This window comes from Schistocerca nitens, chromosome 9, assembly GCF_023898315.1.
Source record: "Schistocerca nitens isolate TAMUIC-IGC-003100 chromosome 9, iqSchNite1.1, whole genome shotgun sequence".
Taxonomy (NCBI): Eukaryota; Metazoa; Arthropoda; class Insecta; order Orthoptera; family Acrididae; genus Schistocerca; species Schistocerca nitens.
This window is the reverse complement of record NC_064622.1, coordinates 290,374,864-290,399,553: the sequence shown is the minus strand read 5'-3', so window position 1 is coordinate 290,399,553 and position 24,690 is coordinate 290,374,864. Positions and strand designations below refer to the sequence as shown.

Below are 24,690 nucleotides of genomic sequence, written 5' to 3'. Positions count from 1 at the left end.
TAAACTAAATTGGAGTCAGTGTATAATACCCCTTACGAACTTTCTCTGTTAAGTTTAGATGCATCTAGCAGCTTCAAACATTTTTTTAAAATTTATTTACTGTTCTACTTTTGCATTTGTATTCAAGCCAGTTTGTTTTCTTATAATTTTACTTTGTGAAGGCAACTGTATAATGGAAGATAGTGGTTTTCCATATTTAAACTCATTGTGAAAAGTGGGGTGGGGGGGCGACCCTGCTCTTGAGTCTTTATTAACAAAATAACTAACCTAAAGCTTGTATAATATCTCATTCATTATCTTATTGTGCAAAAATTCTGTTCTGTATAAGGACCAATTTATTTGTGTAAGAGACAATCATGTAGTGAAGGCTGTTCACGTATCGGTCACTTCTCTGCAACACTGGCAGTCATGGACCGGCCATAAGATATAGTTGCCTTAATGAAGTTGGCTTGCCCTATTGTCTGAGAGAAAGTAATACTGAGGCTCCTGCAAATGAGAAATAATGCAGAATGGTGGAGGAGTTATAAGTCAAGTATATGTGGCAGGCTGGGACTCAGTCTGCAAGTTACTTAGTTTGGGAGTTGACATAACAAGTTTGAATAAGAGTTCTTATAATTTCTCAAATCCTGCTCAAATGCTTACAGATAGGAAATAAAACCAATCACCTGCTAGAAATCTGTTTCTATCTGAGAACTGGAGTATGGCAGAACTTCGATTTTACATTCTCTGATTTTATGTTGTTCATTATTCTACACCAATAATTTGTAGCCCCTGAAAAAAAAACCCATAAGATCAATGCTAAAAATTCCCTGATTTTACATTTCTTCTAGTAAGGTTTACCTCAATTGTAATCTCTTACTCGATGTCTCACTTGACTTGCCCCATTTTCTTCCTTTTGACATTTGATGTGACTGAGCAAGTTATAAGTAGCTTTGCACCAAGGGTGGTAGCAGAATTAAGAGATATTTTAGACCATTGTGGAGAGAGGAGATGTGAGGGAGGAAATGCTTATGTAATCCATGGTAGGTGTTGCCAACATGACTTGCAACATTTGGCGTCACCAGTACAACGACTGCTAGGTTACAGCAGTAATGGTGAAACATCAGCCAATGCGAAGTGTTCTGGAATGAGCCAATATGTAATGAAGGAGCCCAGCCACCACCTTATCTCGTGTCACAACTCTGTCTCATCTTTTAGCATGTATTTCTGATGTACTGTATTCAGCTACAATATCAATTGTCAACCTTTTAAATTCAAACATTGAGTCTCAAAGAATAGGCTTGGTCATAATCGAGGAAACATTGCCCAATTCCATCTAGTGAACTCTTATTGGCTGGCAACTTAGTGAGTCGCCCAATAGCCAGTGCGACCACCACACCACACTAACAAATGTAAAATGAGCTCACCTACTGGATGTGTGGAGAGGGGGAGTGGCCCTTCAGTGACAGGAGTGCAGTTAGAGGTGAAATCATTTTGTGAAATTCTGAAAATATACTTTTATTACTGATCATGTGCTATGACAGAGATGTCACATGGAAAGAGAACAAGGATTTTGTGACAGCACATTTTAAAGACTTTTGTGTTCAAATTTGACAGGATACAGTTGCAACAACTACATACACTGCACTTGTATAACTTTGCACCACACACAACTTACGCTGTAGATCATAAAGATTCGCAGCAGTGATAGAGAGTGTGAAGTGATACTGTAACACCTGAGCTTTCTTTCAAATTTACATTTTACACAGTGTACAGAAATTCACTGAGTCAACTTATAATAAGCTTGTAATGTCAACTGGGAAAGTAAACTCACTTTTCCATGTCTCTTTTTCTCTCATCAAGCAATGATGAGCATATGATGTGTGGCTCATAAGAAAAGCATTAAACAATAACAGCAGTGGTGACAATTTCATTAAGCAGATGTCCGCATTTATGCTTATGGTTTGACCACTTAGCTGCTGTGATGTTTTTTGTTTAATTCAATATGTTTGTCAGTTTTTACTTTTTTCTGATTGAGCACAAAGAATGATCTCTCAAAAACATGTGTTTTGAACATATAATTTGCAATCATAGTGTGTCAGAAATCAGCTCGATTACCATGTACCCAGATGCCAATTTCAATTTTTTATATGTTTTACTTGCTGTTACACACTTGTGATTTTTTAAGGACTGATGAAATTCATTACCACAAATTAATGTACCGTATTTACTCGAATCTAAGCCGCACTTTTTTTCCGGTTTTTGTAATCCAAAAAACCGCCTGCGGCTTAGAATCAAGTGCAAAGCAAGCGGGACTTCTGAAAAATGTTGGTAGGTGCCGCCACAACGAACTTCTGCTGTCGAATATATGTAGCGCTACACAGGCATGGTTTGTAGGCACAAAGATAAATACTGGTGCCAAAACCTCTGCGTCAGTAAATAAATTTTTTTTTTTTTTAAAAAAAGGTGGAAGACGAGCTTTTTTTCTCCGCCCCGAGTTTTGAGCACTGCATTTTCATACATTATCCAACGAAGTAAATACAAACTCCGTATTGTTCATCTTCGAATGTAGCAGAATTTCAATGTACTACGAAAATCCGACTGGCAAGACTGTTTGGGATGTTTGTCAATATGGCCAACTCTACGTTCTGAAATTTTTCCTATCTGTGACAAGAGATGGTTGCTAATGGGAACTTTTATGAATTGTGAATCACATGCAGTATTCTCTTCACCATAAGAATAATACGAATATAAACATTTTGCCATGTTTTCTTTTGTGTTTGCTGCTATCTCATTTAAATCTTGCCTGCCTAATAAACTACGAAACTAGAGTGAGACAACAGCAAACACGGAAGAATATATGTACCGTGTCATGTTTATATTCGTATTAAGTGATACAGTCAGAAATGAAGCACGGCAACTGACTAGATTTTCAAATCTAAGATGACTCTAATTTCTGTGCAGAATTTGATGTACTAAAGAAGCGGCCACAAAGATTTTCAAACGGAGAAAATTTTTGCTAAACTCTCGTTCAGAACATGTCCTATCATACGCAGTCTATTATTTGGTTCTTGTTGATCATTATCAAAGAAACAGCAGTGTAAGTAACAACAAATAGCAGTCTCTTGCCATTGTTTCGCTAATGAGACGATTCCTCTCTCTCTCTCTCTTTTTTTTTTATTGTTAGCGGCAGTAGCGCGCACAAAAGCAAGCCATGCCGCGAGCGGCGACAGTCCGTAAACACGCACTATCAGAATGCGACAAACAGTGCATGACACAGTACAGTAATGTATTTTCAGCTTAGAGTGACGTAAACACCTATAACAAAGAAAACGGCACTTATCAGATCAAAGCAAAATAAGCAATCGATTCAAACCAGACGAAGCACGTGAAAAAGGAAGGGTACCCATATAAATACGGACGGAGCGCCTGACGCATAGCAATGGCTACCTGGTAAAGCTTAACTGCTAAGCTTACGACTCGAACCAAACTACTGTAGCTGTATCGTCATTCATTCGACCTAAATTGTGTCTCATATTACAATGGACCAACTTTGTTTCGATTTGGAGGTGCGCCCTAAACCTCTTCTCTCCCCTTGAATTTCGAGTCTCAAATTTCAGGTGCGGCTTAGATTCGGGAAATTTTTTTTCCTTGATTTCGAGTCTCATTTTACAGGTGCGGCTTAGATTCGAGTGCGGCTTATACACTCCTGGAAATTGAAATAAGAACACCGTGAATTCATTGTCCCAGGAAGGGGAAACTTTATTGACACATTCCTGGGGTCAGATACATCACATGATCACACTGACAGAACCACAGGCACATAGACACAGGCAACAGAGCATGCACAATGTCGGCACTAGTACAGTGTATATCCACCTTTCGCAGCAATGCAGGCTGCTATTCTCCCATGGAGACGATCGTAGAGATGCTGGGTGTAGTCCTGTGGAACGGCTTGCCATGCCATTTCCACCTGGCGCCTCAGTTGGACCAGCGTTCGTGCCGGACGTGCAGACCGCGTGAGACGACGCTTCATCCAGTCCCAAACATGCTCAATGGGGGACAGATCCGGAGATCTTGCTGGCCAGTGTAGTTGACTTACACCTTCTAGAGCACGTTGGGTGGCACGGGATACATGCGGACGTGCATTGTCCTGTTGGAACAGCAAGTTCCCTTGCCGGTCTAGGAATGGTACAACGATGGGTTCGATGACGGTTTGGATGTACCGTGCACTATTCAGTGTCCCCTCGACGATCACCAGTGGTGTACGGCCAGTGTAGGAGATCGCTCCCCACACCATGATGCCGGGTGTTGGCCCTGTGTGCCTCGGTCGTATGCAGTCCTGATTGTGGCGCTCACCTGCACGGCGCCAAACACGCATACGACCATCATTGGCACCAAGGCAGAAGCGACTCTCATCACTGAAGACGACACGTCTCCATTCGTCCCTCCATTCACGCCTGTCGCGACACCACTGGAGGCGGGCTGCACGATGTTGTGGCGTGAGCTGAAGACGGCCTAACGGTGTGCGGGACCGTAGCCCAGCTTCATGGAGACGGTTGCGAATGGTCCTCGCCGATACCCCAGGAGCAACAGTGTCCCTAATTTGCTGGGAAGTGGCGGTGTGGTCCCCTACGGCACTGCGTAGGATCCTACGGTCTTGGTGTCCATCCGTGCGTCGCTGCGGTCCGGTCCCAGGTCGACGGGCACGTGCACCTTCCGCCGACCACTGGCGACAACATCGATGTACTGTGGAGACCTCACGCCCCACGTGTTGAGCAATTCGGTGGTACGTCCACCCGGCCTCCCGCATGCCCACTATATGCCCTCGCTCAAAGTCCGTCAACTGCACATACGGTTCACGTCCATGCTGTCGCGGCATGCTACCAGTGTTAAAGACTGCGATGGAGCTCCGTATGCCACGGCAAACTGGCTGACACTGACGGCGGCGGTGCACAAATGCTGCGCAGCTAGTGCCATTCGACGGCCAACACCGTGGTTCCTGGTGTGTCCGCTGTGCCGTGCGTGTGATCATTGCTTGTACATCCCTCTCGCAGTGTCCGGAGCAAGTATGGTGGGTCTGACACACCGGTGTCAATGTGTTCTTTTTTCCATTTCCAGGAGTGTATTCGAGTAAATACGGTATACACATTGTCTCGTACATGTAATTTCCTTCACTTAGATAGATTTTATACGAAGTGTTGGAAAGGATTCCTATTTTTAATCATATATACCAATTACATGTGTTTTTCCATTGTTTTGGGGGGGTTTCAACATTTTCCTCAATTTTGCATTTTTCAAAGTTTTGAGTTTTTTAGAACTGGACTGCATGAAAACGTAAAAGAGGTGTTTCACTGTATTCTCAGTATATAAGTTATCCATTATTATTGACACAGGGGGAAATGTCATGGAACAAAAAACCAGGAACAAAAATTTTACCAAAAGTAGTGCTGTATGTGTCTTAACATAAATGAGGGCAGCTACAAATGACAGATGACTCACAATATGATGGCTTTGGCTTCAGTTGCACAGTACACCATCTATTGTGTTGTAATAATAAAAAAATATACATAATACTACTACATATATAATGGAAAGAAAAATTATTCCAAGGCATACTACAATTGCACCATTAGAAATGCTGTGCTTGTACGACCCCTGGCAAATTGGACTCCTCTCTTACACTTCAACTGTAGATGCATGCAGTGGAATTCAGGCACATCAGAGTGTACCAGAAATAAGAAAACCCTTCTTACTTAGTTCCACTTCACTTCAATAGAAAATAATTAATACCGACATCAAAACTTCTCTTATTTCGGAACACATGTGAAACAAAACACTCACAGCCTGTCATACTCTGAGTTGCACCTCCCAACAGACCTCCACATACAAGAGAGTCAGAAACAAAATTATGTGCAAGGAAAAATGAATGATGGTTTCTTTGTTCTTCATTTGTCTATGCCTTACCACACATTCATAATTAACGTCTTTGCCAACGCTTATGATCAGTGTTTCACTTTTTGTTTTTAATAAATTTTAACTTTATGATATCCTGGGATCTTTCACCATGTACCTACACACTTGCTGCTCAATGTGCATGACTGCACAAGTTTGGCAGTCAACACTTGTGGTACTGTTGTTTGGGAAAGCCAATCCACCAAGGCAAGGTCATACACACGGGATGGGAAAAATAGGTTTTTAGTTGTCCTGAGGCCAAAAAACTGCATAAAAAGCAAAATGACATTGGTGTCTAATTGTCGTGAGACCACCATAAGATGTTTTCATATGCTGTCCACCATTTTCTATGGCAAGTTGAAATCAACAAACAGTATATTCCACAACAAATCAGAGTGCCTTCAGGGTTTTGTTCAGAATGTGTTGCACATTGTGTACCTTAAGTTCAGCTGTTTTCATAATTGGAGCACTGAACACATCTTTCAGATAACCTCTCAGCTAGATGTCATACAAATTAAGATCAGGTGATCTGGATGGCCAGGCTGATGGCTGAGAATTCTAACATTTCCAAAATGCCTCTGCAGCAGATGCTTCACTGGCTGTGCACTATGCACAAGAATGCCATCTTGCATAAAAATAATCCTACTCCACACATCCATGCTGTTGAATGATTGGAATGATGTTGGTGCATATAAGACTTTAATAGCATTTTCCAGTGACAGTAAGTGTGAAAGGATCCACAGCACCCATCTCCTTGAAAAAATACAGCCCTAAGGTAAATGATGTCATCAACTCCCACGAGACAGCTACCTATGCAGAACAAAGTGGTACAATTGATGTGCATGCCAATTTCCTGTTACGCATGTTCTCCAATTCTGCATATTGACATGTTCTTTGAAATGGAAATGGGATTCGTCTGACCACAGATTGTTTCATGGCCATTCATTGTCCACTTCCATGCAAGCAAGAAATTCCAGAGTGAATGTCCGTCTTGTTGGCAGATCAGCAGGAAGCAACTCCTTAACATGGGTGATTTTGTACGGATAGCAACACAGGACACTTAGTAGGATTTTGTCCATTATGCTCACAGGCATGCCTAGTGTACAAGCAATTCCCTGTGCCTATGCAAGTTTGCACAACACAGCTCGACGCCTCCTGCAATACTGTGGCCACATGTTCAGCATATGCTGTATCAAATGCTTTCCTCCCTCTGCCCCACTGTACTTCAAACAAAGCTGTCTTTCCAAATTTTGCAATCATTTTCTCCAGATCCTTATCAGACATTATACCAATGCTGTTTTTCATACCCTTCAGTGTCCAGAAGTTCAGCAGGACAGCGCACAGTCAGTGTTCTCATAAAAGAGCTTTACCAGCAGCACGCGATTCTCCATGGAGGTTTTCGTGTTGGGCATCTCGGACGCAAACTGAGAAACACCTATGTGCCATACGTCTGTTGGTGTGTATATTCTGATGCTTATAGTGCCATCCTTTGTTCAAGTTTTTGTTAAACTGGTTTTTGTTCCGTGATGTTACCCCTTGCGTCATTAATATGCTGTTCAAATTTGATGTCTTTCTGGGCAGTGCTCCTCTTTCTACAGCCGTTTGAAACAGAAACTTCAATTATGGACACCCTGTGCAGAGGCACTAGTGAGAGTACATCCAAGAGTCTTCTATGATAAATTTAAAATGTTTCCATTCTTCTTTATTCTGTACATCAAATTTTAAATTTTATATTATAGTATACCTATTATTTGATTGTAATACTACTCAATACTAGTAACAATTTCTGCACTGTGTGTGTGCTTTGAAATGAAGTTAATCATGGTGAACTGCTAAAATATACCATTTTGCTAAAGGAACTCTGTGGCAGAATGTGTCAATAACTTGAAAGGTCTTTCTTCGAAACATTTGTAGAGACATGGGTCTAAGTCTTCTAGCAAAATTAAATGTCATGGTTTCCAGAAATATGCATAATTTCAGCTGCCTGCTATTGTTGTAGCTTAGTCAGTTAAAAGAAAGTGCAACTTACTTCTTTATTTTTTATAAAATCACCACAATTTTCTAAGTGTCTACATTTTGCTTGCAGTTTGTGGTGGTGTAATAACTGCTCCATCTGGACAGATACATTCTCCACTATATCCAAATACATACCCCATGAGGAAACATTGCATTTGGGAAATTGAACAACCACTTGGAAAAGTCATTGAACTTAATTTTGTTGATTTTGATTTGGCGCCCTCCTTGTACATGTGGATCTCAGTGATAGTATGTGAATTTGATGCTGTAGAGGTAAGTGTCAAATTTTTTTTGCATATTACCTGTTTTATCAGAGCCTTTTTTGTAATGGAATTCTACATGAGGGTGAATTTGAATGTTTTAAAAAAACTTGATTCTAGTCAGTTGTCAAATTTACAGAAAAGACACTCGATATTCATATAGTTTAGTCTATTATGATATGTGTCAATGATGTGACATTATTACAAATTGTCAGTCTTTTCATTGAAATGTGAACATTTCCTGTGCAAATATATTTCCGAGCTGCTGGATATGGCAATTAGGGCTTTATTTGCGTGCAATTATGTATCACTTATTCAATGGATTCAGGCACGAAAGAAGTTGCATTGAAGATTAACAACCATTAAACATTAAGGAAAGTAAATGAATTTCATGTTTAGAAAAGGACTGAAGAGGATACTTGGATTTCAACAGTATGCTAACATAATTTCCTCTTTTATTAACAATTCCGACCTCTGAAAGCTCACTGGTCACAAGTGCTGCCTGCAAGCGATTTTTGTGTTAACTGCTGCTTAACAACTGCCTCTGTTATAGATTTGTGACAATTTGTAATTATTTTCATCTTGTTGCAATTTGAATTTTTCATCATTTACAGTGACAATAAATTTAGTCCAATTAATTTAATGTGACAACATATTTGGGAGGAAAGAATAACAGATTTTTAATAAAGTGTTTCATAAAGCAAAAAGTCTTTTAATGATAATATACAAAGATAAGTTTTCATCAAAAGCAAATTGACATTTTAATTACCTACAATAATACTAACTGCAATCCCAGATTTTTATCATTTTATACAAATAAATGTTCTCCAGTGTGTACTAACACATAATACATGTTACATAATGATCACATTGTTCCGCCATTTGATGAAATTTTGTTAATGGATGTTATTCCAACAACTCAATTATTATTCACAGTTACATTATACAATGATTGGTGTAAGCTGAAAAATCAAGACAATCACAATTTTGTGTTCATAATAATGACAACTCCCACTCCTAACTGGAATTAGTATTTTTTGTTATGCTTGGCATGAGTTCAGAAATATTCAGGAAAGCACAGTTGTCATTTATTACTTATCTGGAAGCTCTCAAGGACGTTGTCACTTCTAATTTCTCAGTCTCCAAGAAGTAGTTTCTGTAAAAATAGACTCGCATATCAAAAATAAGAAGTCGGCCATCAATTTTAAAGACTGTTCTGGTTTGTTCAATCAGTAGATTCCACATACGATTCAGAATGATAAACATTTCACCATGAATAACAATATTGCACAACATGTGATATAAATGAGCTCTACAAAAATAGATTTACAGTCTGTAACATACATAGAGCTGATTTCTCCATGATAAATGTGGTCACTTAGTCCAGAGCCAATAAGGTGTTTACATTTTAAGCTCCAGGGATGTCCAATAAAAGGCCATATTTATGCTAAATTGAAAAAAATATGTTGGTGATTTTTCACATAATAAGTTCACTTCTATGTAGTGATCACTAAACATAAAAAAATTTTAACAGTACAAGGAACATAAACTCAGTAGCTGTTTTGGAACTTTGCATACAAAATTGTATTTTAATGTTCACTTTTCTCTGAAAATGACTTTCTAGGTTTTTATATTTCTTTAGTGTTGTAATAATCCAAATAGGATTATAGTATCAACATTTATGAAAATCAACTGCACTTTTGAAATTCAATTAAAAATGCAATTTAAATATTGTGCTTGGATAATAACCCAATGCAGCAAGTTTGACAAAATTTAAAGTGTGTTTTGAATGCTCTGTCCTCTAACTTTTTTGATGAGCAATAAATTCTTGAGAGCAAATGGCTATTTATAAGATTTTGAAGCTAAATATTCCGTTAGACATTTTGTTAGATTATGTACCATTTTGTATTCAGCAATGGTTTAGATGGCTTTTCAATGTCTTACATAAGATGTGCTCCTTTTCAAACTAGAGCAAGTAATATTTATATTGAAATCACTTTGCAGTCTGTTAGTTGTAGATATTTGCATGTCACAAACATGGCAGTGAGTACAGTTCGTTAAAAAAAATCGTTTTGTTCTTTATTAATCATAAGAACAGAAACTGAATATGACAACATTGTTCAAGTATAGGCATCCAAATGTAGTATTCTGATGTTTATTATGTAATTTATGAGTTTTAGATACCAACAATTGAGCTTGCAGCCTTTTAGTGATGCACCTGATCCACAGCAACAGGTGCTGTACTACTTGATACATGACCGTATTCAGTTTTCAAGTATCTGATACATTGACTAAAACTTACATCATGCTGCAAAGTTAATGTGTATTGGGTTGTTTCTTTTAGAGAATTATCTTATATTGGTGATTCTCAGTATACTACATAACAATATTCGTAGAGCTTCCAGAATGGAAATTTCTTTGGCAAGTTCTAACATTTCTCAGACTACAAGAGACAGTGCGGTATTGGGTTGCAAGGCACACACGTCTCTCAATTCAGTTAACTTGCACGTTGTGTGTAGCCGATCATCTTCTCTGGGAAACCAGCTACATCGATCCCCCACAAGCTGCTACTCTGAAGACTATAGCTGGTTAAGGGAATTGATTAAAATACTCCTCTATCCTTGAAATAATTTTGGTACTCGTATAATACTTTTCAGTTCAGTCACTTTATATTTTCAACTTTCACAGATAATAACTTCTGCAAGCTAACTTATTCCTTACATGTTAGACTCATTTACACATATTTAAATAGCATATATGTGTCTTGTTTCGTTTTAGCCAAGACATGAAATAATTTAAAAGTCTCTAGTCTCAGGCGAGCCCAATACATGAATGTGCATAGGATTCTATCTTCAACTGTTCAATAGTCTTTTTTACAATCACCATAGACACTAACACATCAAAGAATATGACATAATTATTTGTTGAGTTCTCCTCACGTCTTCTGTGGTGCTGGCTGGCAGCAAACACTTGTCGTCGTCAGTGACTCGCCCCTCTTACAGTCTTCTAATAACAAACTTCCGACCTGCACATAGAAACAGGTGGATAGGTAGAAACATTCTCACTCTCCCACACTCGTACCTAAAATATTGTGTGTTCGAGATGGTTGAAGGCTGAATGTTTCTAGAATTTACACTGAAATTATTGAGGCACTACATATCCCTCCCCTTAGCTTGAACACTGGATATTTTGTACATATTCATTACATACAATAATATCCCACAAGATAATTCTTTATCTTTTAACAGTAAATCTCTTTCAACTAATAACCATGCATATTTTACCACAATTATAAAACTTGAACCTTTCAATTTATGTTGGAGTTAGCTCTTTTCACTCTCCAAAAATTTGTGAGTACCAAATTTTTGTTTTCTATTCCTCTTCCAATCATAAATTCCAGGTGTACATAACTCATGAATATTCTACTGCTTTGTTCTTACTTTTCCTAAGTATGTACTTATTCATTACTTATTGTAATCTGGAAGAACTGTGGGTAGAATAAAAGTGTTCCCTTCTTCTGACACTTAGAAATCTAAAATGTAATAAAACTGTTGATGCATAGAATTCAAACTTACCAGACTATTTCCTTTAAACATGTGATTTCAGTCACGATACTGCCCTTTTTCCCTTTAGGAACAGTACCTGTATCTTACATGGGGTGATCCTAGGAGTACCCTTCTCCTTTCGTTTTGGTAGGTATGCCTCTTTGTTATTCCTATCCTCCTATGGTACAGGTCAATCCCCTTCTTGGTGCTCCTGTCTGCGCAGTATGGGTCAGCCTTTCGTATGTCTGCCTATCCGCCATTTTCTCATTCAATAAATGTTGAGTGCACCCTCTGTATCCTTCTTGACTACCCACCCCTTCCAAAAGTAATAAAAACCCTCTTATTTACATTATATGTGACAAAGGGTAAAAATTATGTATCATGTTACCACAATTATGTAATGATTCATATGAACTTCCATTTTCTATTAATCTAATATTCCTTGATTACTCTCAAAGAATAACTTGGGCAAAATTAAGATGTAACTATACTCTGATACTGGGATTCGAGACCACCGCTGACTAGAGCGCAGCATGAAGGCAATAAATACTCAGGATGACTTCTTCCAAACTCTATGCTGATGGCGGGATTTAAGACCATTGTAGACTAAAGTGGAGCGTGAAGTCAATTGAAATACTTATCTGGCACTAACTGTTCTGGATGTAACTGCAGATATATCAAATTGGAATCAAACTGCTTCTAAGGAGTATATTATGAAAACATTAATAGATGCTTCAGTCCTGATTTGATATAACAACAAGATTTATCACATTGATTACATAGCATGGACCAGAAGTCCACGTAACACATTTGAGACGATGAATAGTTATACAATCACTTAATGCTGTTACTACAAGAAGCAGTATGGTCTTGATATCAATGACTTGCTTTGCTTGTCAGCCAAGTAAAGACAAGTATGCAGAAGAAATAGGATAATAGGATAGTATAAGAATTCAAGAATAGATTACAGAATAGTTACAGATTTGAAGGGAATTTGGTTCAGGAAAAATAGTACAGAAGAAACACTGAAAACAACTAGGATCTGATGGTCATCACCTTGCCCATTAACACAGAACGTTAACGTCCCTGGGAGACAGATGTGACTCAGCCCGGATCCCAAGATCTGACGTTATCGTCACTTGATTACTTACAAACCAGTGCTTCTCACTGAATTTTGTGTGTAAGTCTCCCAACAACAAAACAGTTACCATTTTACTAGGAAACACAACATTAAGTAAAGTTATTCTATTTTGTGCTCTGTGATGGACTAGTTTGAATTCTTCGCACAAGTCATCTATAACATTGGTATTAAGTTTGGAAAAAGCAACAGTCAAAACGTTTCTGGAGATTATACTCTTGGCCATTTCTCGATCTATAATTAGCTCAAATGGTTCCACCAGACTACTTACGTTTATCATGTCAAAGATGTATACAGAGAAGTTGCAGCATTAGAAAATTGTAGCGAAATTCAGGAAGATCTGCAGCGGATAGGCACTTGGTGCAGGGAGTGGTAACTGACCCTTAACATAGACAAATGTAATGTATTGCGAATACATAGAAAGAAGGATCCTTTATTATATGATAGCGGAACAAACACTGGTAGCAGTTACTTCTGTAAAATATCTGGGAGTATGCGTGCGGAACGATTTGAAGTGGAATGATCATATAAAATTAATTGTTGGTAAGGCGGGTACCAGGTTGAGATTCATTGGGAGAGTCCTTAGAAAATGTAGTCCATCAACAAAGGAGGTGGCTTACAAAACACTCGTTCGACCTATACTTGAGTATTGCTCATCAGTGTGGGATCCGTACCAGATCGGGTTGACGGAGGAGATAGAGAAGACCCAAAGAAGAGCGGCGCGTATCGTCACAGGGTTATTTGGTAACCGTGATAGCGTTACGGAGATGTTTAACAAACTCAAGTGGCATACTCTGCAAGAGAGGCGCTCTGCATCGCGGTGTAGCTTGCTCGCCAGGTTTCGAGAGGGTGCGTTTCTGGATGAGGTATCGAATATATAGCTTCCCCCTAATTATACCTCCCGAGGAGATCACGAATGTAAAATTAGAGAGATTAGAGTGCGCACGGAGGCTTTCAGACAGTCGTTCTTCCCGCGAACCATACGCGACTGGAACAGGAAAGGGAGGTAATGACAGTGGCACGTAAAGTGCCCTCCGCCACACACCGTTGGGTGGCTTGAGGAGTATAAATGTAGATGTAGATGTAGATGGCTAATTTTTCCCTGGCATTCTGTCCTACATTATTTACTCGTGAACTGACAGCTCATGTAGTAACAGCTCATACACTGACACCTGGAATTTTTGATTGAATAATCAATATTAATTCCTTACGCTGGGCTGTGCTCTCTTCCTAAGTACTCACTTCCTATCTTCCAGAATTAAATTTAATATTACATACATTTTCACAAGATCCTAATTTTTCACTAAATTCAGATTCTACATTATTATTATTATTATATTTGATGTCACATTCAGTCCCAAAAGTAACCATGTCTTCACATCAATTACTAGATTCTTTGCTTTGAGTGTCTATTCTGATGGGTAACAAACCTATATTTGTCATTTGAATACTTAAGAGTTTCATTCTGTCTCTGATTAAAGTCAGTGAACATTTGATTTACGAGAGTATTCGAAGAACTAGTGAATTCACTCTTTAAATCTAACTTCAGATTCTCTACCTTATCATTTAAAGAGCCAAATTCAATCTTTAATAGAACTATATTCACTACTTGACTGTTCAAGGCTTCACTCTGAGCATTTAAACTAGACTGTACTAAACCTACGTCTCTCCTTAGGGCTTCATTCTGAGCATTTAATTTTTCACTTAGAGTGGCTGAATCATCCTTCTGGTCATCCAACTTAGCACTTTGGTCATCTAATCTAGCATTTACTTGAGTATTTACTGAGTCTAACTTTAGACTTAGTCCTTTGATTAAATTTGCTACTTCAGTCCATTATGGCATGCTCCTATTCACTTTCATGGCCATGGCTGTTCCTGAAGTTTGTTGCTGTTCTTGATCCATAATTTTATTGCTCTTAGACCTAGAAATTATCTAAAAGAAAATTCACCACTGAGAACAATAACTGCACTAATAGTTTATTATTCACTCATTCCCGCAACTTTTATCAGAAAATTATTGTTTTTTACTCACCCGGCGTAGAGTTCTAGCTGCATTTGTGAAAGAATGTGTAATCAGCACCGGAGGACACCACTGGTGCTGGTGGCGTCGGATGTTGGTTTCAGCATTGTCATCAGTGAGCGGACGCGGAGTCAGCAGCTGGTGAGCAGCAGCTGGTGCAGTTCGTGTCAGTGACTGGTTACTGCGCCAGCATCAGTGCGATGTACGTGTGTGAAGACTGCTTACTATCCCTACCTGATCTTCTTAGTCAAAAGGATGAGGTCTTCTCTCCAGTTTTCTTTGCTATTATTTTCCCACGTCTTTTACAGCAATGCACTCACAACTATCTACCATTTGTTTATTGGACTCAATATGATTTCTGGAAACACTTATTGTATCTTGTTAGGCCTGGTTGATATGCAGAATACCTAATATCTTCTTTCTGTTTCTGTTTTTAAATCCCCATTTTCTTCGGGTCCTGTCACTTAGGTCACCATATTCTAAAGTTTTCCACGACACAAAATAATGTTTTCTTATTTCTGTAATCTATTGATGAAATGTATGAACTTGAGTATCAACATACTCATTGATTAACGATGTACTAGAACTACTATGCAGAACAAAATTCTCTTCTTAGACATAGAAATATCTTCATCATCTCACTCGCATCTCAAGCTTTAGAAATAATTAAGTACATGGAGACATAAGAGTTGGTTTAAAAACCATATGAAAATATGAACATGCGTCTTGACTTCTCTGAGTCCAAGACTTGAATGTGCATAGCAATCTATCTTCAACTGTTCAATAGTCTTTTTTACAATTACCGCGGACACTAATACATCAGAGAATATAACATAATTATTCCTTGAGTTCTCCTCACTTCTTCTTTGGTGCTGGCAGCAAACATTTGTCGTCAGTGACTCGCCCCTCTTACAGTCTTCTAATAACAAACTTCCGACCTGCATATAGAAACAGGTGGATCGGTAGAAACATTGTCACTCGCCGCACTCGTACCTAAAATAGTGGGTGTTTGAGACATTTGAAGGCCAAGTGTTTCTAGTATTTACACCGAAATTCTTGAGGCACTACAAAGCCTGTACTCTCTGTATAGTCTGAAATCCATTGTACTGTCTGTATAGTAAAGTAAGAACCATGTGGAATTGTTGACTAAGAGACACTGAAGAGTTTTTCAGCTGCCTAACTGGATAGGGTTTTCATTTTCAACTTTGTTTATTATATGAGGTATAATTCAAATTACTATTCAGTAGTTTCTCAAATCTGCAATTCTCATGAATATACTTGTGATTGTTGTTCTGTCCATGGTTCAGATCCATAGAGTCAACAGATGGTACTGGAGATTGTAAAACAAAAATGTTTGTTTATTAATTTTACCCTCCAGCACAAATAAAATATGAATCTGCTCCTCTTTTATGCACCCATCATCAGTGTGTTCACCATAGTGTTCCTCAGAAAGTCATATACACAGTATTAGACAATAGTAACTGCCAAAAATAAATGGAGAAACTGCCACCTATCATTTATAATTTTGAATGAGACTGAAGGCCAATTTTAGGTATGATTCAGTGGAACAAAATAGAATTCAGGTACACTTAAAGATTACTATTCTGTTCAGATGCAAATCATGCTTGTAATACACTCCTGGAAATGGAAAAAAGAACACATTGACACCGGTGTGTCAGACCCACCATACTTGCTCCGGACACTGCGAGAGGGCTGTACAAGCAATGATCACACGCACGGCACAGCGGACACACCAGGAACCGCGGTGTTGGCCGTCGAATGGCGCTAGCTGCGCAGCATTTGTGCACCGCCGCCGTCAGTGTCAGCCAGTTTGCCGTGGCATACGGAGCTCCATCGCAGTCTTTAACACTGGTAGCATGCCGCGACAGCGTGGACGTGAACCGTATGTGCAGTTGACGGACTTTGAGAGAGGGCGTATAGTGGGCATGCGGGAGGCCGGGTGGACGTACCGCCGAATTGCTCAACACGTGGGGCGTGAGGTATCCACAGTACATCGATGTTGTCGCCAGTGGTCGGCGGAAGGTGCACGTGCCCGTCGACCTGGGACCGGACCGCAGCGACGTACGGATGCACGCCAAGACCGTAGCATCCTACGCAGTGCCGTAGGGGACCGCACCGCCACTTCCCAGCAAATTAGGGACACTGTTGCTCCTGGTGGGGTATCGGCGAGGACCATTCGCAACCGTCTCCATGAAGCTGGGCTACGGTCCCGCACACCGTTAGGCCGTCTTCCGCTCACGCCCCAACATCGTGCAGCCCGCCTCCAGTGGTGTCGCGACAGGCGTGAATGGAGGGACGAATGGAGACGTGTCGTCTTCAGCGATGAGAGTCGCTTCTGCCTTGGTGCCAATGATGGTCGTATGCGTGTTTGGCGCCGTGCAGGTGAGCGCCACAATCAGGACTGCATACGACCGAGGCACACAGGGCCAACACCCGGCATCATGGTGTGGGGAGCGATCTCCTACACTGGCCGTACACCACTGGTGATCGTCGAGGGGACACTGAATAGTGCACGGTACATCCAAACCGTCATCGAACCCATCGTTCTACCATTCCTAGACCGGCAAGGGAACTTGCTGTTCCAACAGGACAATGCACGTCCGCATGTATCCCGTGCCACCCAACGTGCTCTAGAAGGTGTAAGTCAACTACCCTGGCCAGCAAGATCTCCGGATCTGTCCCCCATTGAGCATGTTTGGGACTGGATGAAGCGTCGTCTCACGCGGTCTGCACGTCCAGCACGAACGCTGGTCCAACTGAGGCGCCAGGTGGAAATGGCATGGCAAGCCGTTCCACAGGACTACATCCAGCATCTCTACGATCGTCTCCAAGGGAGAATAGCAGCCTGCATTGCTGCGAAAGGTGGATATACACTGTACTAGTGCCGACATTGTGCATGCTCTGTTGCCTGTGTCTAGGTGCCTGTGGTTCTGTCAGTGTGATCATGTGATGTATCTGACCCCAGGAATGTGTCAATAAAGTTTCCCCTTCCTGGGACAATGAATTCACGGTGTTCTTATTTCAATTTCCAGGAGTGTATATTGATTGAGCTTGACTGGGATGGGGACAGAAGAGCTAAAACATATAAAAAGAAAAATCACTACAAAACTGTCAAAATAAAAATTATTTAGAATGTGATATATATAATGTACTAGATTTGCTTAGTATATTTCAAATTTATAGACGGTTTTTGTCAAGACAAATTATCTTCAAAGTTACTAATTAGTTTATTGTGATTAGAACACTGTCTTTTAAATCAAACAAATTACCTTTATTGAGGTAATTTGAGTTCTTACTTTGACTATAGCACCTCAGTTGCTTTTGAAAGGAAGCTTCAAAAAAGACAGTTGAGCATTGCTCATGAATCAGCTCGTGAGATTAGTGTGCTACACCCACAAAACCTATCATGTCACTGTGAGCAATAGGTGATTATGACTTCCAGTAAATGTTACTAAAGTTGGGGATAGTTTCTAGACATGCAGTAAGGAGGGAGAGGGTGAAACTTGATGCCAGCACTCTTCTCAAATAATACCAAGGGGATTGTATGGATTAATGTCTACATCTCATGGACAAATAAACATCAACAACATCACATTTGCTCGCGACGTGGAATACTCTGGAGTGGTCTGAATGTAATCGAGGATAGTGTTGCAAAGTGTGGTTGTGAGGAATGTTAGAACACCAGCTCACCTCCCAATGTTGACGAAAATGTCAAGCCTTTGTTCCATATGACAGTTCATATCTGATCCCATGTGAGTTCTTACACTTTCCAGAGCAAAGTAAATCATTCACAGTCACATTTTGAATAGCTGCATGAAAGTGTGTGTCACTATTAAAATTTTTGAATAGTCTGTGGACTGATGACCATAGATGTTAAGTCCCATAGTGCTCAGAGCCATTTTTTGAATAGTCTTATCTAGGTGACAACTGATGGGGTTAGTTGTAAGAGCTCCAATAATTGTCCTATTTGATAAAATGAAGAAGAGCACTTTGAGTATATGTGGTGTAAGTATTAGAAAAACCAGAGCTCAACATTATTTCAAAAGACTCTACCAGTGAATGTACTGTTAACAAATAGATACAGGAAGCTGTGTTTATATAAATTGATAAAATAAGGGTGACCCAGGAAGAATGGTCAATATTCAAGGATATTTGAAGCAAAACACTTTGTGAAATTATTATTAAAAATTCTTATAATTATGTAGGGTGTACTCATCCAACTGCTTTTTATCTGCTGCTGTCGCAAGCACTGTGTTCCTTCATGTCCACTGTAACTTGGTTTTTACACCAAGAATGACCAATACAAACATTATGTTTCAGAACCTTTATTCTATATCATGTCATAATTATTATGTTACTTTGACAAAACTCAAAAGTACTGACATGCTTACAATACTGACGTACATCTCACTTAAGTAATTACATGCTTCTTGCACAACATCTCATAAGACATTGCCATCCAATGCCAACATGGCTGCCCCTTTGTATATAAATCTGAACAATCGTTGGTATTGTTATAAAGGTTTTTTTTAATAAAATAACAATTAAAACTGTTGCTTCAAAATTAATGAAATAGTTCAACAGTTGCACTGGCTCTTATAGAGCAAATACACTTATCGATTATCAAGCATTTAACATTTTAGTATTGTGCAAATACTCAAATATGAAATATTAACAATACTTTTACTATTCGTATAAAATGCAAAAGATACATTGTTCAGAAAATGTTCCTACCAATGATATGTTTCCAAGTCTCCCATTGAATGTGGCAAAATAGGTCTTTTTTTATTACTGACAAAACTGTTATTATTGACAGAACTGTTCATGTTTACATGCCACTTATAACATTTTTGCTAATTACATTTTAATTTTCTAATCAGTTTTGATTCTCTCAGTTTTTTTTTTTAATACCGCAGATGTTAATTTAGATACTGTTTTAACACACATACATCTGAGTTTCAAAGAAATGACTTTGACCAATGTACTCAGTCATTTGTTCCAGATTTCACCTAATTATGTTAATCCTAAATGTTCCTACCAATTACAGGATTTATATACTTCAATACAATAATGATTTAGTAAACAGTTTCGTTGTAACAATTTTATAAGTATAGGTTTACCTATACCACTACCTTTTGTTTACATCAGCGATTCCTGTTTATTTCAAATTGGCACAAAAAATATGTGTTTTAAATGGGTTTCAATGGACTGTTATGTCTCAACTTCATACAGTCATATGTCCTATTCCTAATGGTTTTTTTGCGATAGAGCACTTTTAATTTTCATGGTTATTTATTTTCTGTGTTATTCAGTACCTTATCAGGTTTACACATGTACACAGGTACAACAATTAGTAAGTGTTACCACATGTGCTTTACAAAGTATTAATTGGAAAATACTTTTCTAAACATGTTCACCTCCAAGCATTATCGTGCACATGACATTACAGCTGTTGTACAGATCACAATAAATGTTTGAATGTCCAAATATCAACTTCAGTGCACTTGTACACTCTTTGGAGAGGATGATGTGTTGCTTGTCTGAATGCCTCTACATGTTCCCTATCAGGGCTACAGCATCTATGATGCGACCAAGCAGATCATCTGATGTATTTCCCTTTTGTTTGCACAACTCAGACTTCATCCCACCCCTTAAACAAAAATATAATGGCTTAAGGTCTGTCAATCTTTGTGGCCACTTAATTGTACTATTACAATCAATCTAGCAATTAGGGTAAGTGCAATAGAAATGTTCTTTCAAACGTCTGGTAAAATATGGAGGAGCTCCATCATACTGGAAGTACATTGCAGTCTGTGTGGCCAAATGAAGTCCTCAGAGTATTCAACAAATGAATTTTGCAAAAAATGCAAATAATTCCACCCTGTCATTCTCTCTCTTCTAAAGTGGTTGGACCCTGTTACCAGTCATGCTGCACCAAACATTGACCAAAAACCTATCTTTCATTCCATTGTAGCATGTGGATTTTCCTGCTACCATTGACGATTATTACCTATGTTAGTAGTAGTAGTAGTAGTAGTAGTAGTAGTAGTTTATTCATCCAGCGGCAATGTACATTGTATGGATTTCGTCAAAAAACATAGTATAACAAAAATAGGATAAGGGTGTACAGTTTCCTACATAATACAATGGTTCATTGTACCCATCACAATATTTTTGGATAATACAACTATGATTACTGTAATAACATAAAAGTATGAGAAGGATCTTTTGCATGAAATACATTACAAGTAAATAATTGATTTAACACTTTTGTTTAGGGCCTTTTACATGAAATACATTACAAGATTTTAAACATGGCTGCAGCAGCAACTGTTAAAATTCTTCACAATAAAGGATGACAGCCAAAAACAGTTGCAGGATAGAATTTTTTTATTAAAATTCTTGACCAAGGTTTCGGTACATATAAATATACCTTCATCAGAAGTAAAACTTCCTGAACAGAAAGACACATTCATTACAAGTAAATAGTTGATTTAACACTTTTTGTTCAGAAAAATTAACATTAAGGCTGTGGCAAGCATTTGATTTGTGGTACTATTAACATATAGTAAATGAATGTAGTTATTTGCCTCAAGGTTACTGCAGATATTCATTTATACTATAATAGCAGTTGGTCATTCAGAATTTAAATATTGCTTCCTTGAATGTAGACAATGTTTTTATTTCCTTTAGCTGAGTTGGAAGTTTGTTGTACGAAATAGTACCCAGAATGTTGGTTTGTTTTCATGTTGAAGCCTTGTTTACTCTTATTATGGGGATGTCATTACAGATTCTTGTGTTGTAGGAATGAAGATCTGAGTTGGTTTTATAATTATCAGTGTGCATTTTTATATTACCAACACTTCTTTTTATATAGAGGCATGGTAAGGTGTTAACCTTGTACTGTTTGAAATTATTCTAACAGCTCATTTTTGTAAGTTAAAGATGGTTTTCATGTTTGCCTTATTATGACCCCAGAAGGTTAGGCCATAGGTGATAGCAAAATGGATGTAAGCAAAGTAGACAGTTCTGCTACACTCTCTACTACACACAGTACTAATTATGCGTAATGCAAAGCAAGCAGAGCGTAACTTGTTAGTGAGGTAGAGAAGTCTAAATTTTCGTCAGTTTGCACACCTAAGAATTTTGTGGCAGCTACCCTTTCAGTCTCTTTATTTTGAATTTTGAGGTTCACATCATGCTGAGACTTTGTTTTCCTGTAATGTATATAATTAGTTTTGGAAATATTTAAGGTTAGCCTATTCAGTTAAAACCAGTTTTGTATGTATTCCAAAACTCTGGTTGCAGATGGTGGCAATTCCCTATTTATGTCTGTTACAACAATATTTGTGTCATCAGCAAACAAAGTTATGTGCATACCACTGACTGCGATCTTGATATCGTTAATATATACGAGGATATTTCTGAAAGTAAAGATACACCATACGCCAGAGGAACAGAAGAGTTTTGGCAAGCGAGTTGGCAACACTGGTGTTAACCTTGAACCGTTAGTTTTCTCCTTGCAGTCGTTTGGCTGTTGAACGTTGCTTCTGGTTGGAGTAGGTCATGTTTAAAATGGCTGCGCCAATTCAGAATCCTGCCAAATGCGAAGTGCGCTCCATCATACGTTTTCTTCATGCAAAAGGTCAGCGACCAGCGGATATTCACAAAGAAATCGTTTCTGTTTATGGGAACATTAAGAATCAACAAAATGTAATGAAATGGTATCGTCATTTCTCTGAAGGTAGCACTGATGTTCATGACGAACAAAGAACAGGTCGGCCATCTGTGATCTCTGATGCCCTTCTTCAGAGAACGGAGGAAGCAATTCGTGCAAATAGATGTCTCACATTGAAAGAATTGCTTCAGATCATACCGGACATGCCAATGACAACTGTTTATGATGTTGTGACTGTCAAGTTGGGGTACAGGAAATTGTGTTCGCGCTGGGTTCCAAAAATGTTAACGGAAGAACACAAAAAGAAAAGGATGGGCTTTGCACTTTACTTCCTCACACGCTATGCTGAAGCAGGTGATGCGTTCCTTGATCACTTTGTGGCAGGTGACGAGACGTGGGTTTATCACCATACACCTGAATCCAAGCAACAATCAATGCAATGGCACCATTCGAATTCACAAAAAGCAAAGAAATGCAAAACATCGATTTCAGCAAAGAAAATCATGGCTTCTGTTTTTTGGGACAGACAAGGCATTCTTCTGTTGGAATTTATGCCTCCTGGCACGACAATTAATTCTGCTGCATATTGCCAGACTTTGAAACGTCTTCGTAGGGCAATTCAAAACAAATGCAGGGGAATGCTGACAAGTGGAGTCCACTTGCTTCATGACAATGCTCGGACTCACACAGCGCTCGTAACCAAAGCACTACTCAAACAATTCAAATGGGACATATTGGACCATCTGCCATACAGCCCGGGCCTTGCACCCACCGACTTCCATGTCTTCTGTTACCTGAAGTCACATCTTGGTGGAAAATCATTCCACGATGATGAAGAGATCAAAGATGAGGTTGAAATGTGTTTCTGACAACAGGCGGCAACCTTCTATGACTGTGGGATACAAAAGCTTGTGCACCGACTTAACAAATGTTTGGATAACGGGGGTGATTATGTCAAAAAATAACAAAATACTCCAGTTAATAAGATGTAACTGACGTTTTCTAAATAAATGTTCTATTTAAGGACTGCGGGCCATTGTATCTTTACTTTTCGAAATGCCCTCGTATAAGAAATAAGAGAGGTCCTAGAACGGTGCCTTGAAGTTCTCCAATTGGTACAGTCTGCATGTCTGATCTGTACACAATGCTTTGGGTTTAATGTTTGCTGAAGTAATTTCTACTTCTTGTTTTCTATTGTGGAGATATGACTGAAACCATTTTAATCCAACTCCTCATATACTTATAGCTTCTAGTTTGTCTAGCAAGATATCATGATCAACAGTATTCGAATGCCTTCGATAAGTCCAAGTTTATTCCTACTGTACTGTTATTTCTGTCAATTCCCATTACAATTTTTCGATGAATTGGGTAATTGCTGTTTCTGCCTTTGTGAAAACCATGTTGGTTTACAGACAAGAGATTGATTTTTTTGAGGTAATTTGTAATCATATTTTTCATGACAATCTCATCTATTTTTGAATATACAGATAACAAAGTTACTGGTCTATAGTTTCCTACCTCATATGTATTACCCTTTTTATATAATGGTTTTATTTTTGAAATTTTTAGGCTTTGTGGGAACGCCCCTTCTGTTAATGATATATTTATGATATGCGAGAGTGGTTCTGCTATGACAATAGCACATTTAATTATGACTGGACCTAGCAGAATTTTTACTCAGATTGACTGGAGTGTTTATGAGATAGTCATTTATGTAATTTGCTGGAGTACCATTTCTGAGTAACAAACCACGGTCATCTTTTAATACAATGTCATCTTGCTTTTTAACACATTTGTTGGTTCGCTTTTTTACTATATTCCATATTGCTTTTGACTTGTTTGCTGTCCCTGTGATTACTTTGTTATTGTACATTGTCTTGGCTGCTTTAATTACTTTCTTATATGTCTTAACATATTGTGCAAAGTGTTCATCTTGGTTGTCTTTTCTCAGTTGATTGAGAAGTTTTAGCTTTTGACTGGATACTCTGATAACAGGTGTTATGCACTGGCTGCTGTTCGTTGAAGTGACATTAATTCTTGTCAGCTTTTTTGGAAAACACTTCCCAAATATGGACATG

General features: G+C 38.7%; 1 protein-coding gene across 1 annotated transcript in view; it reads left to right on the top strand.

The window, feature by feature from the left end:
- LOC126204186 (cubilin-like) overlaps positions 1-24,690 on the top strand; it is a 1,516,445-nt gene that overhangs the window by 398,463 nt on the left and 1,093,292 nt on the right. The window contains exon 20 of the mRNA XM_049938590.1: positions 8,021-8,223. Coding sequence (XP_049794547.1) covers positions 8,021-8,223 — 203 coding nt within the window. The remainder of the gene's footprint in view (positions 1-8,020; positions 8,224-24,690) is intronic.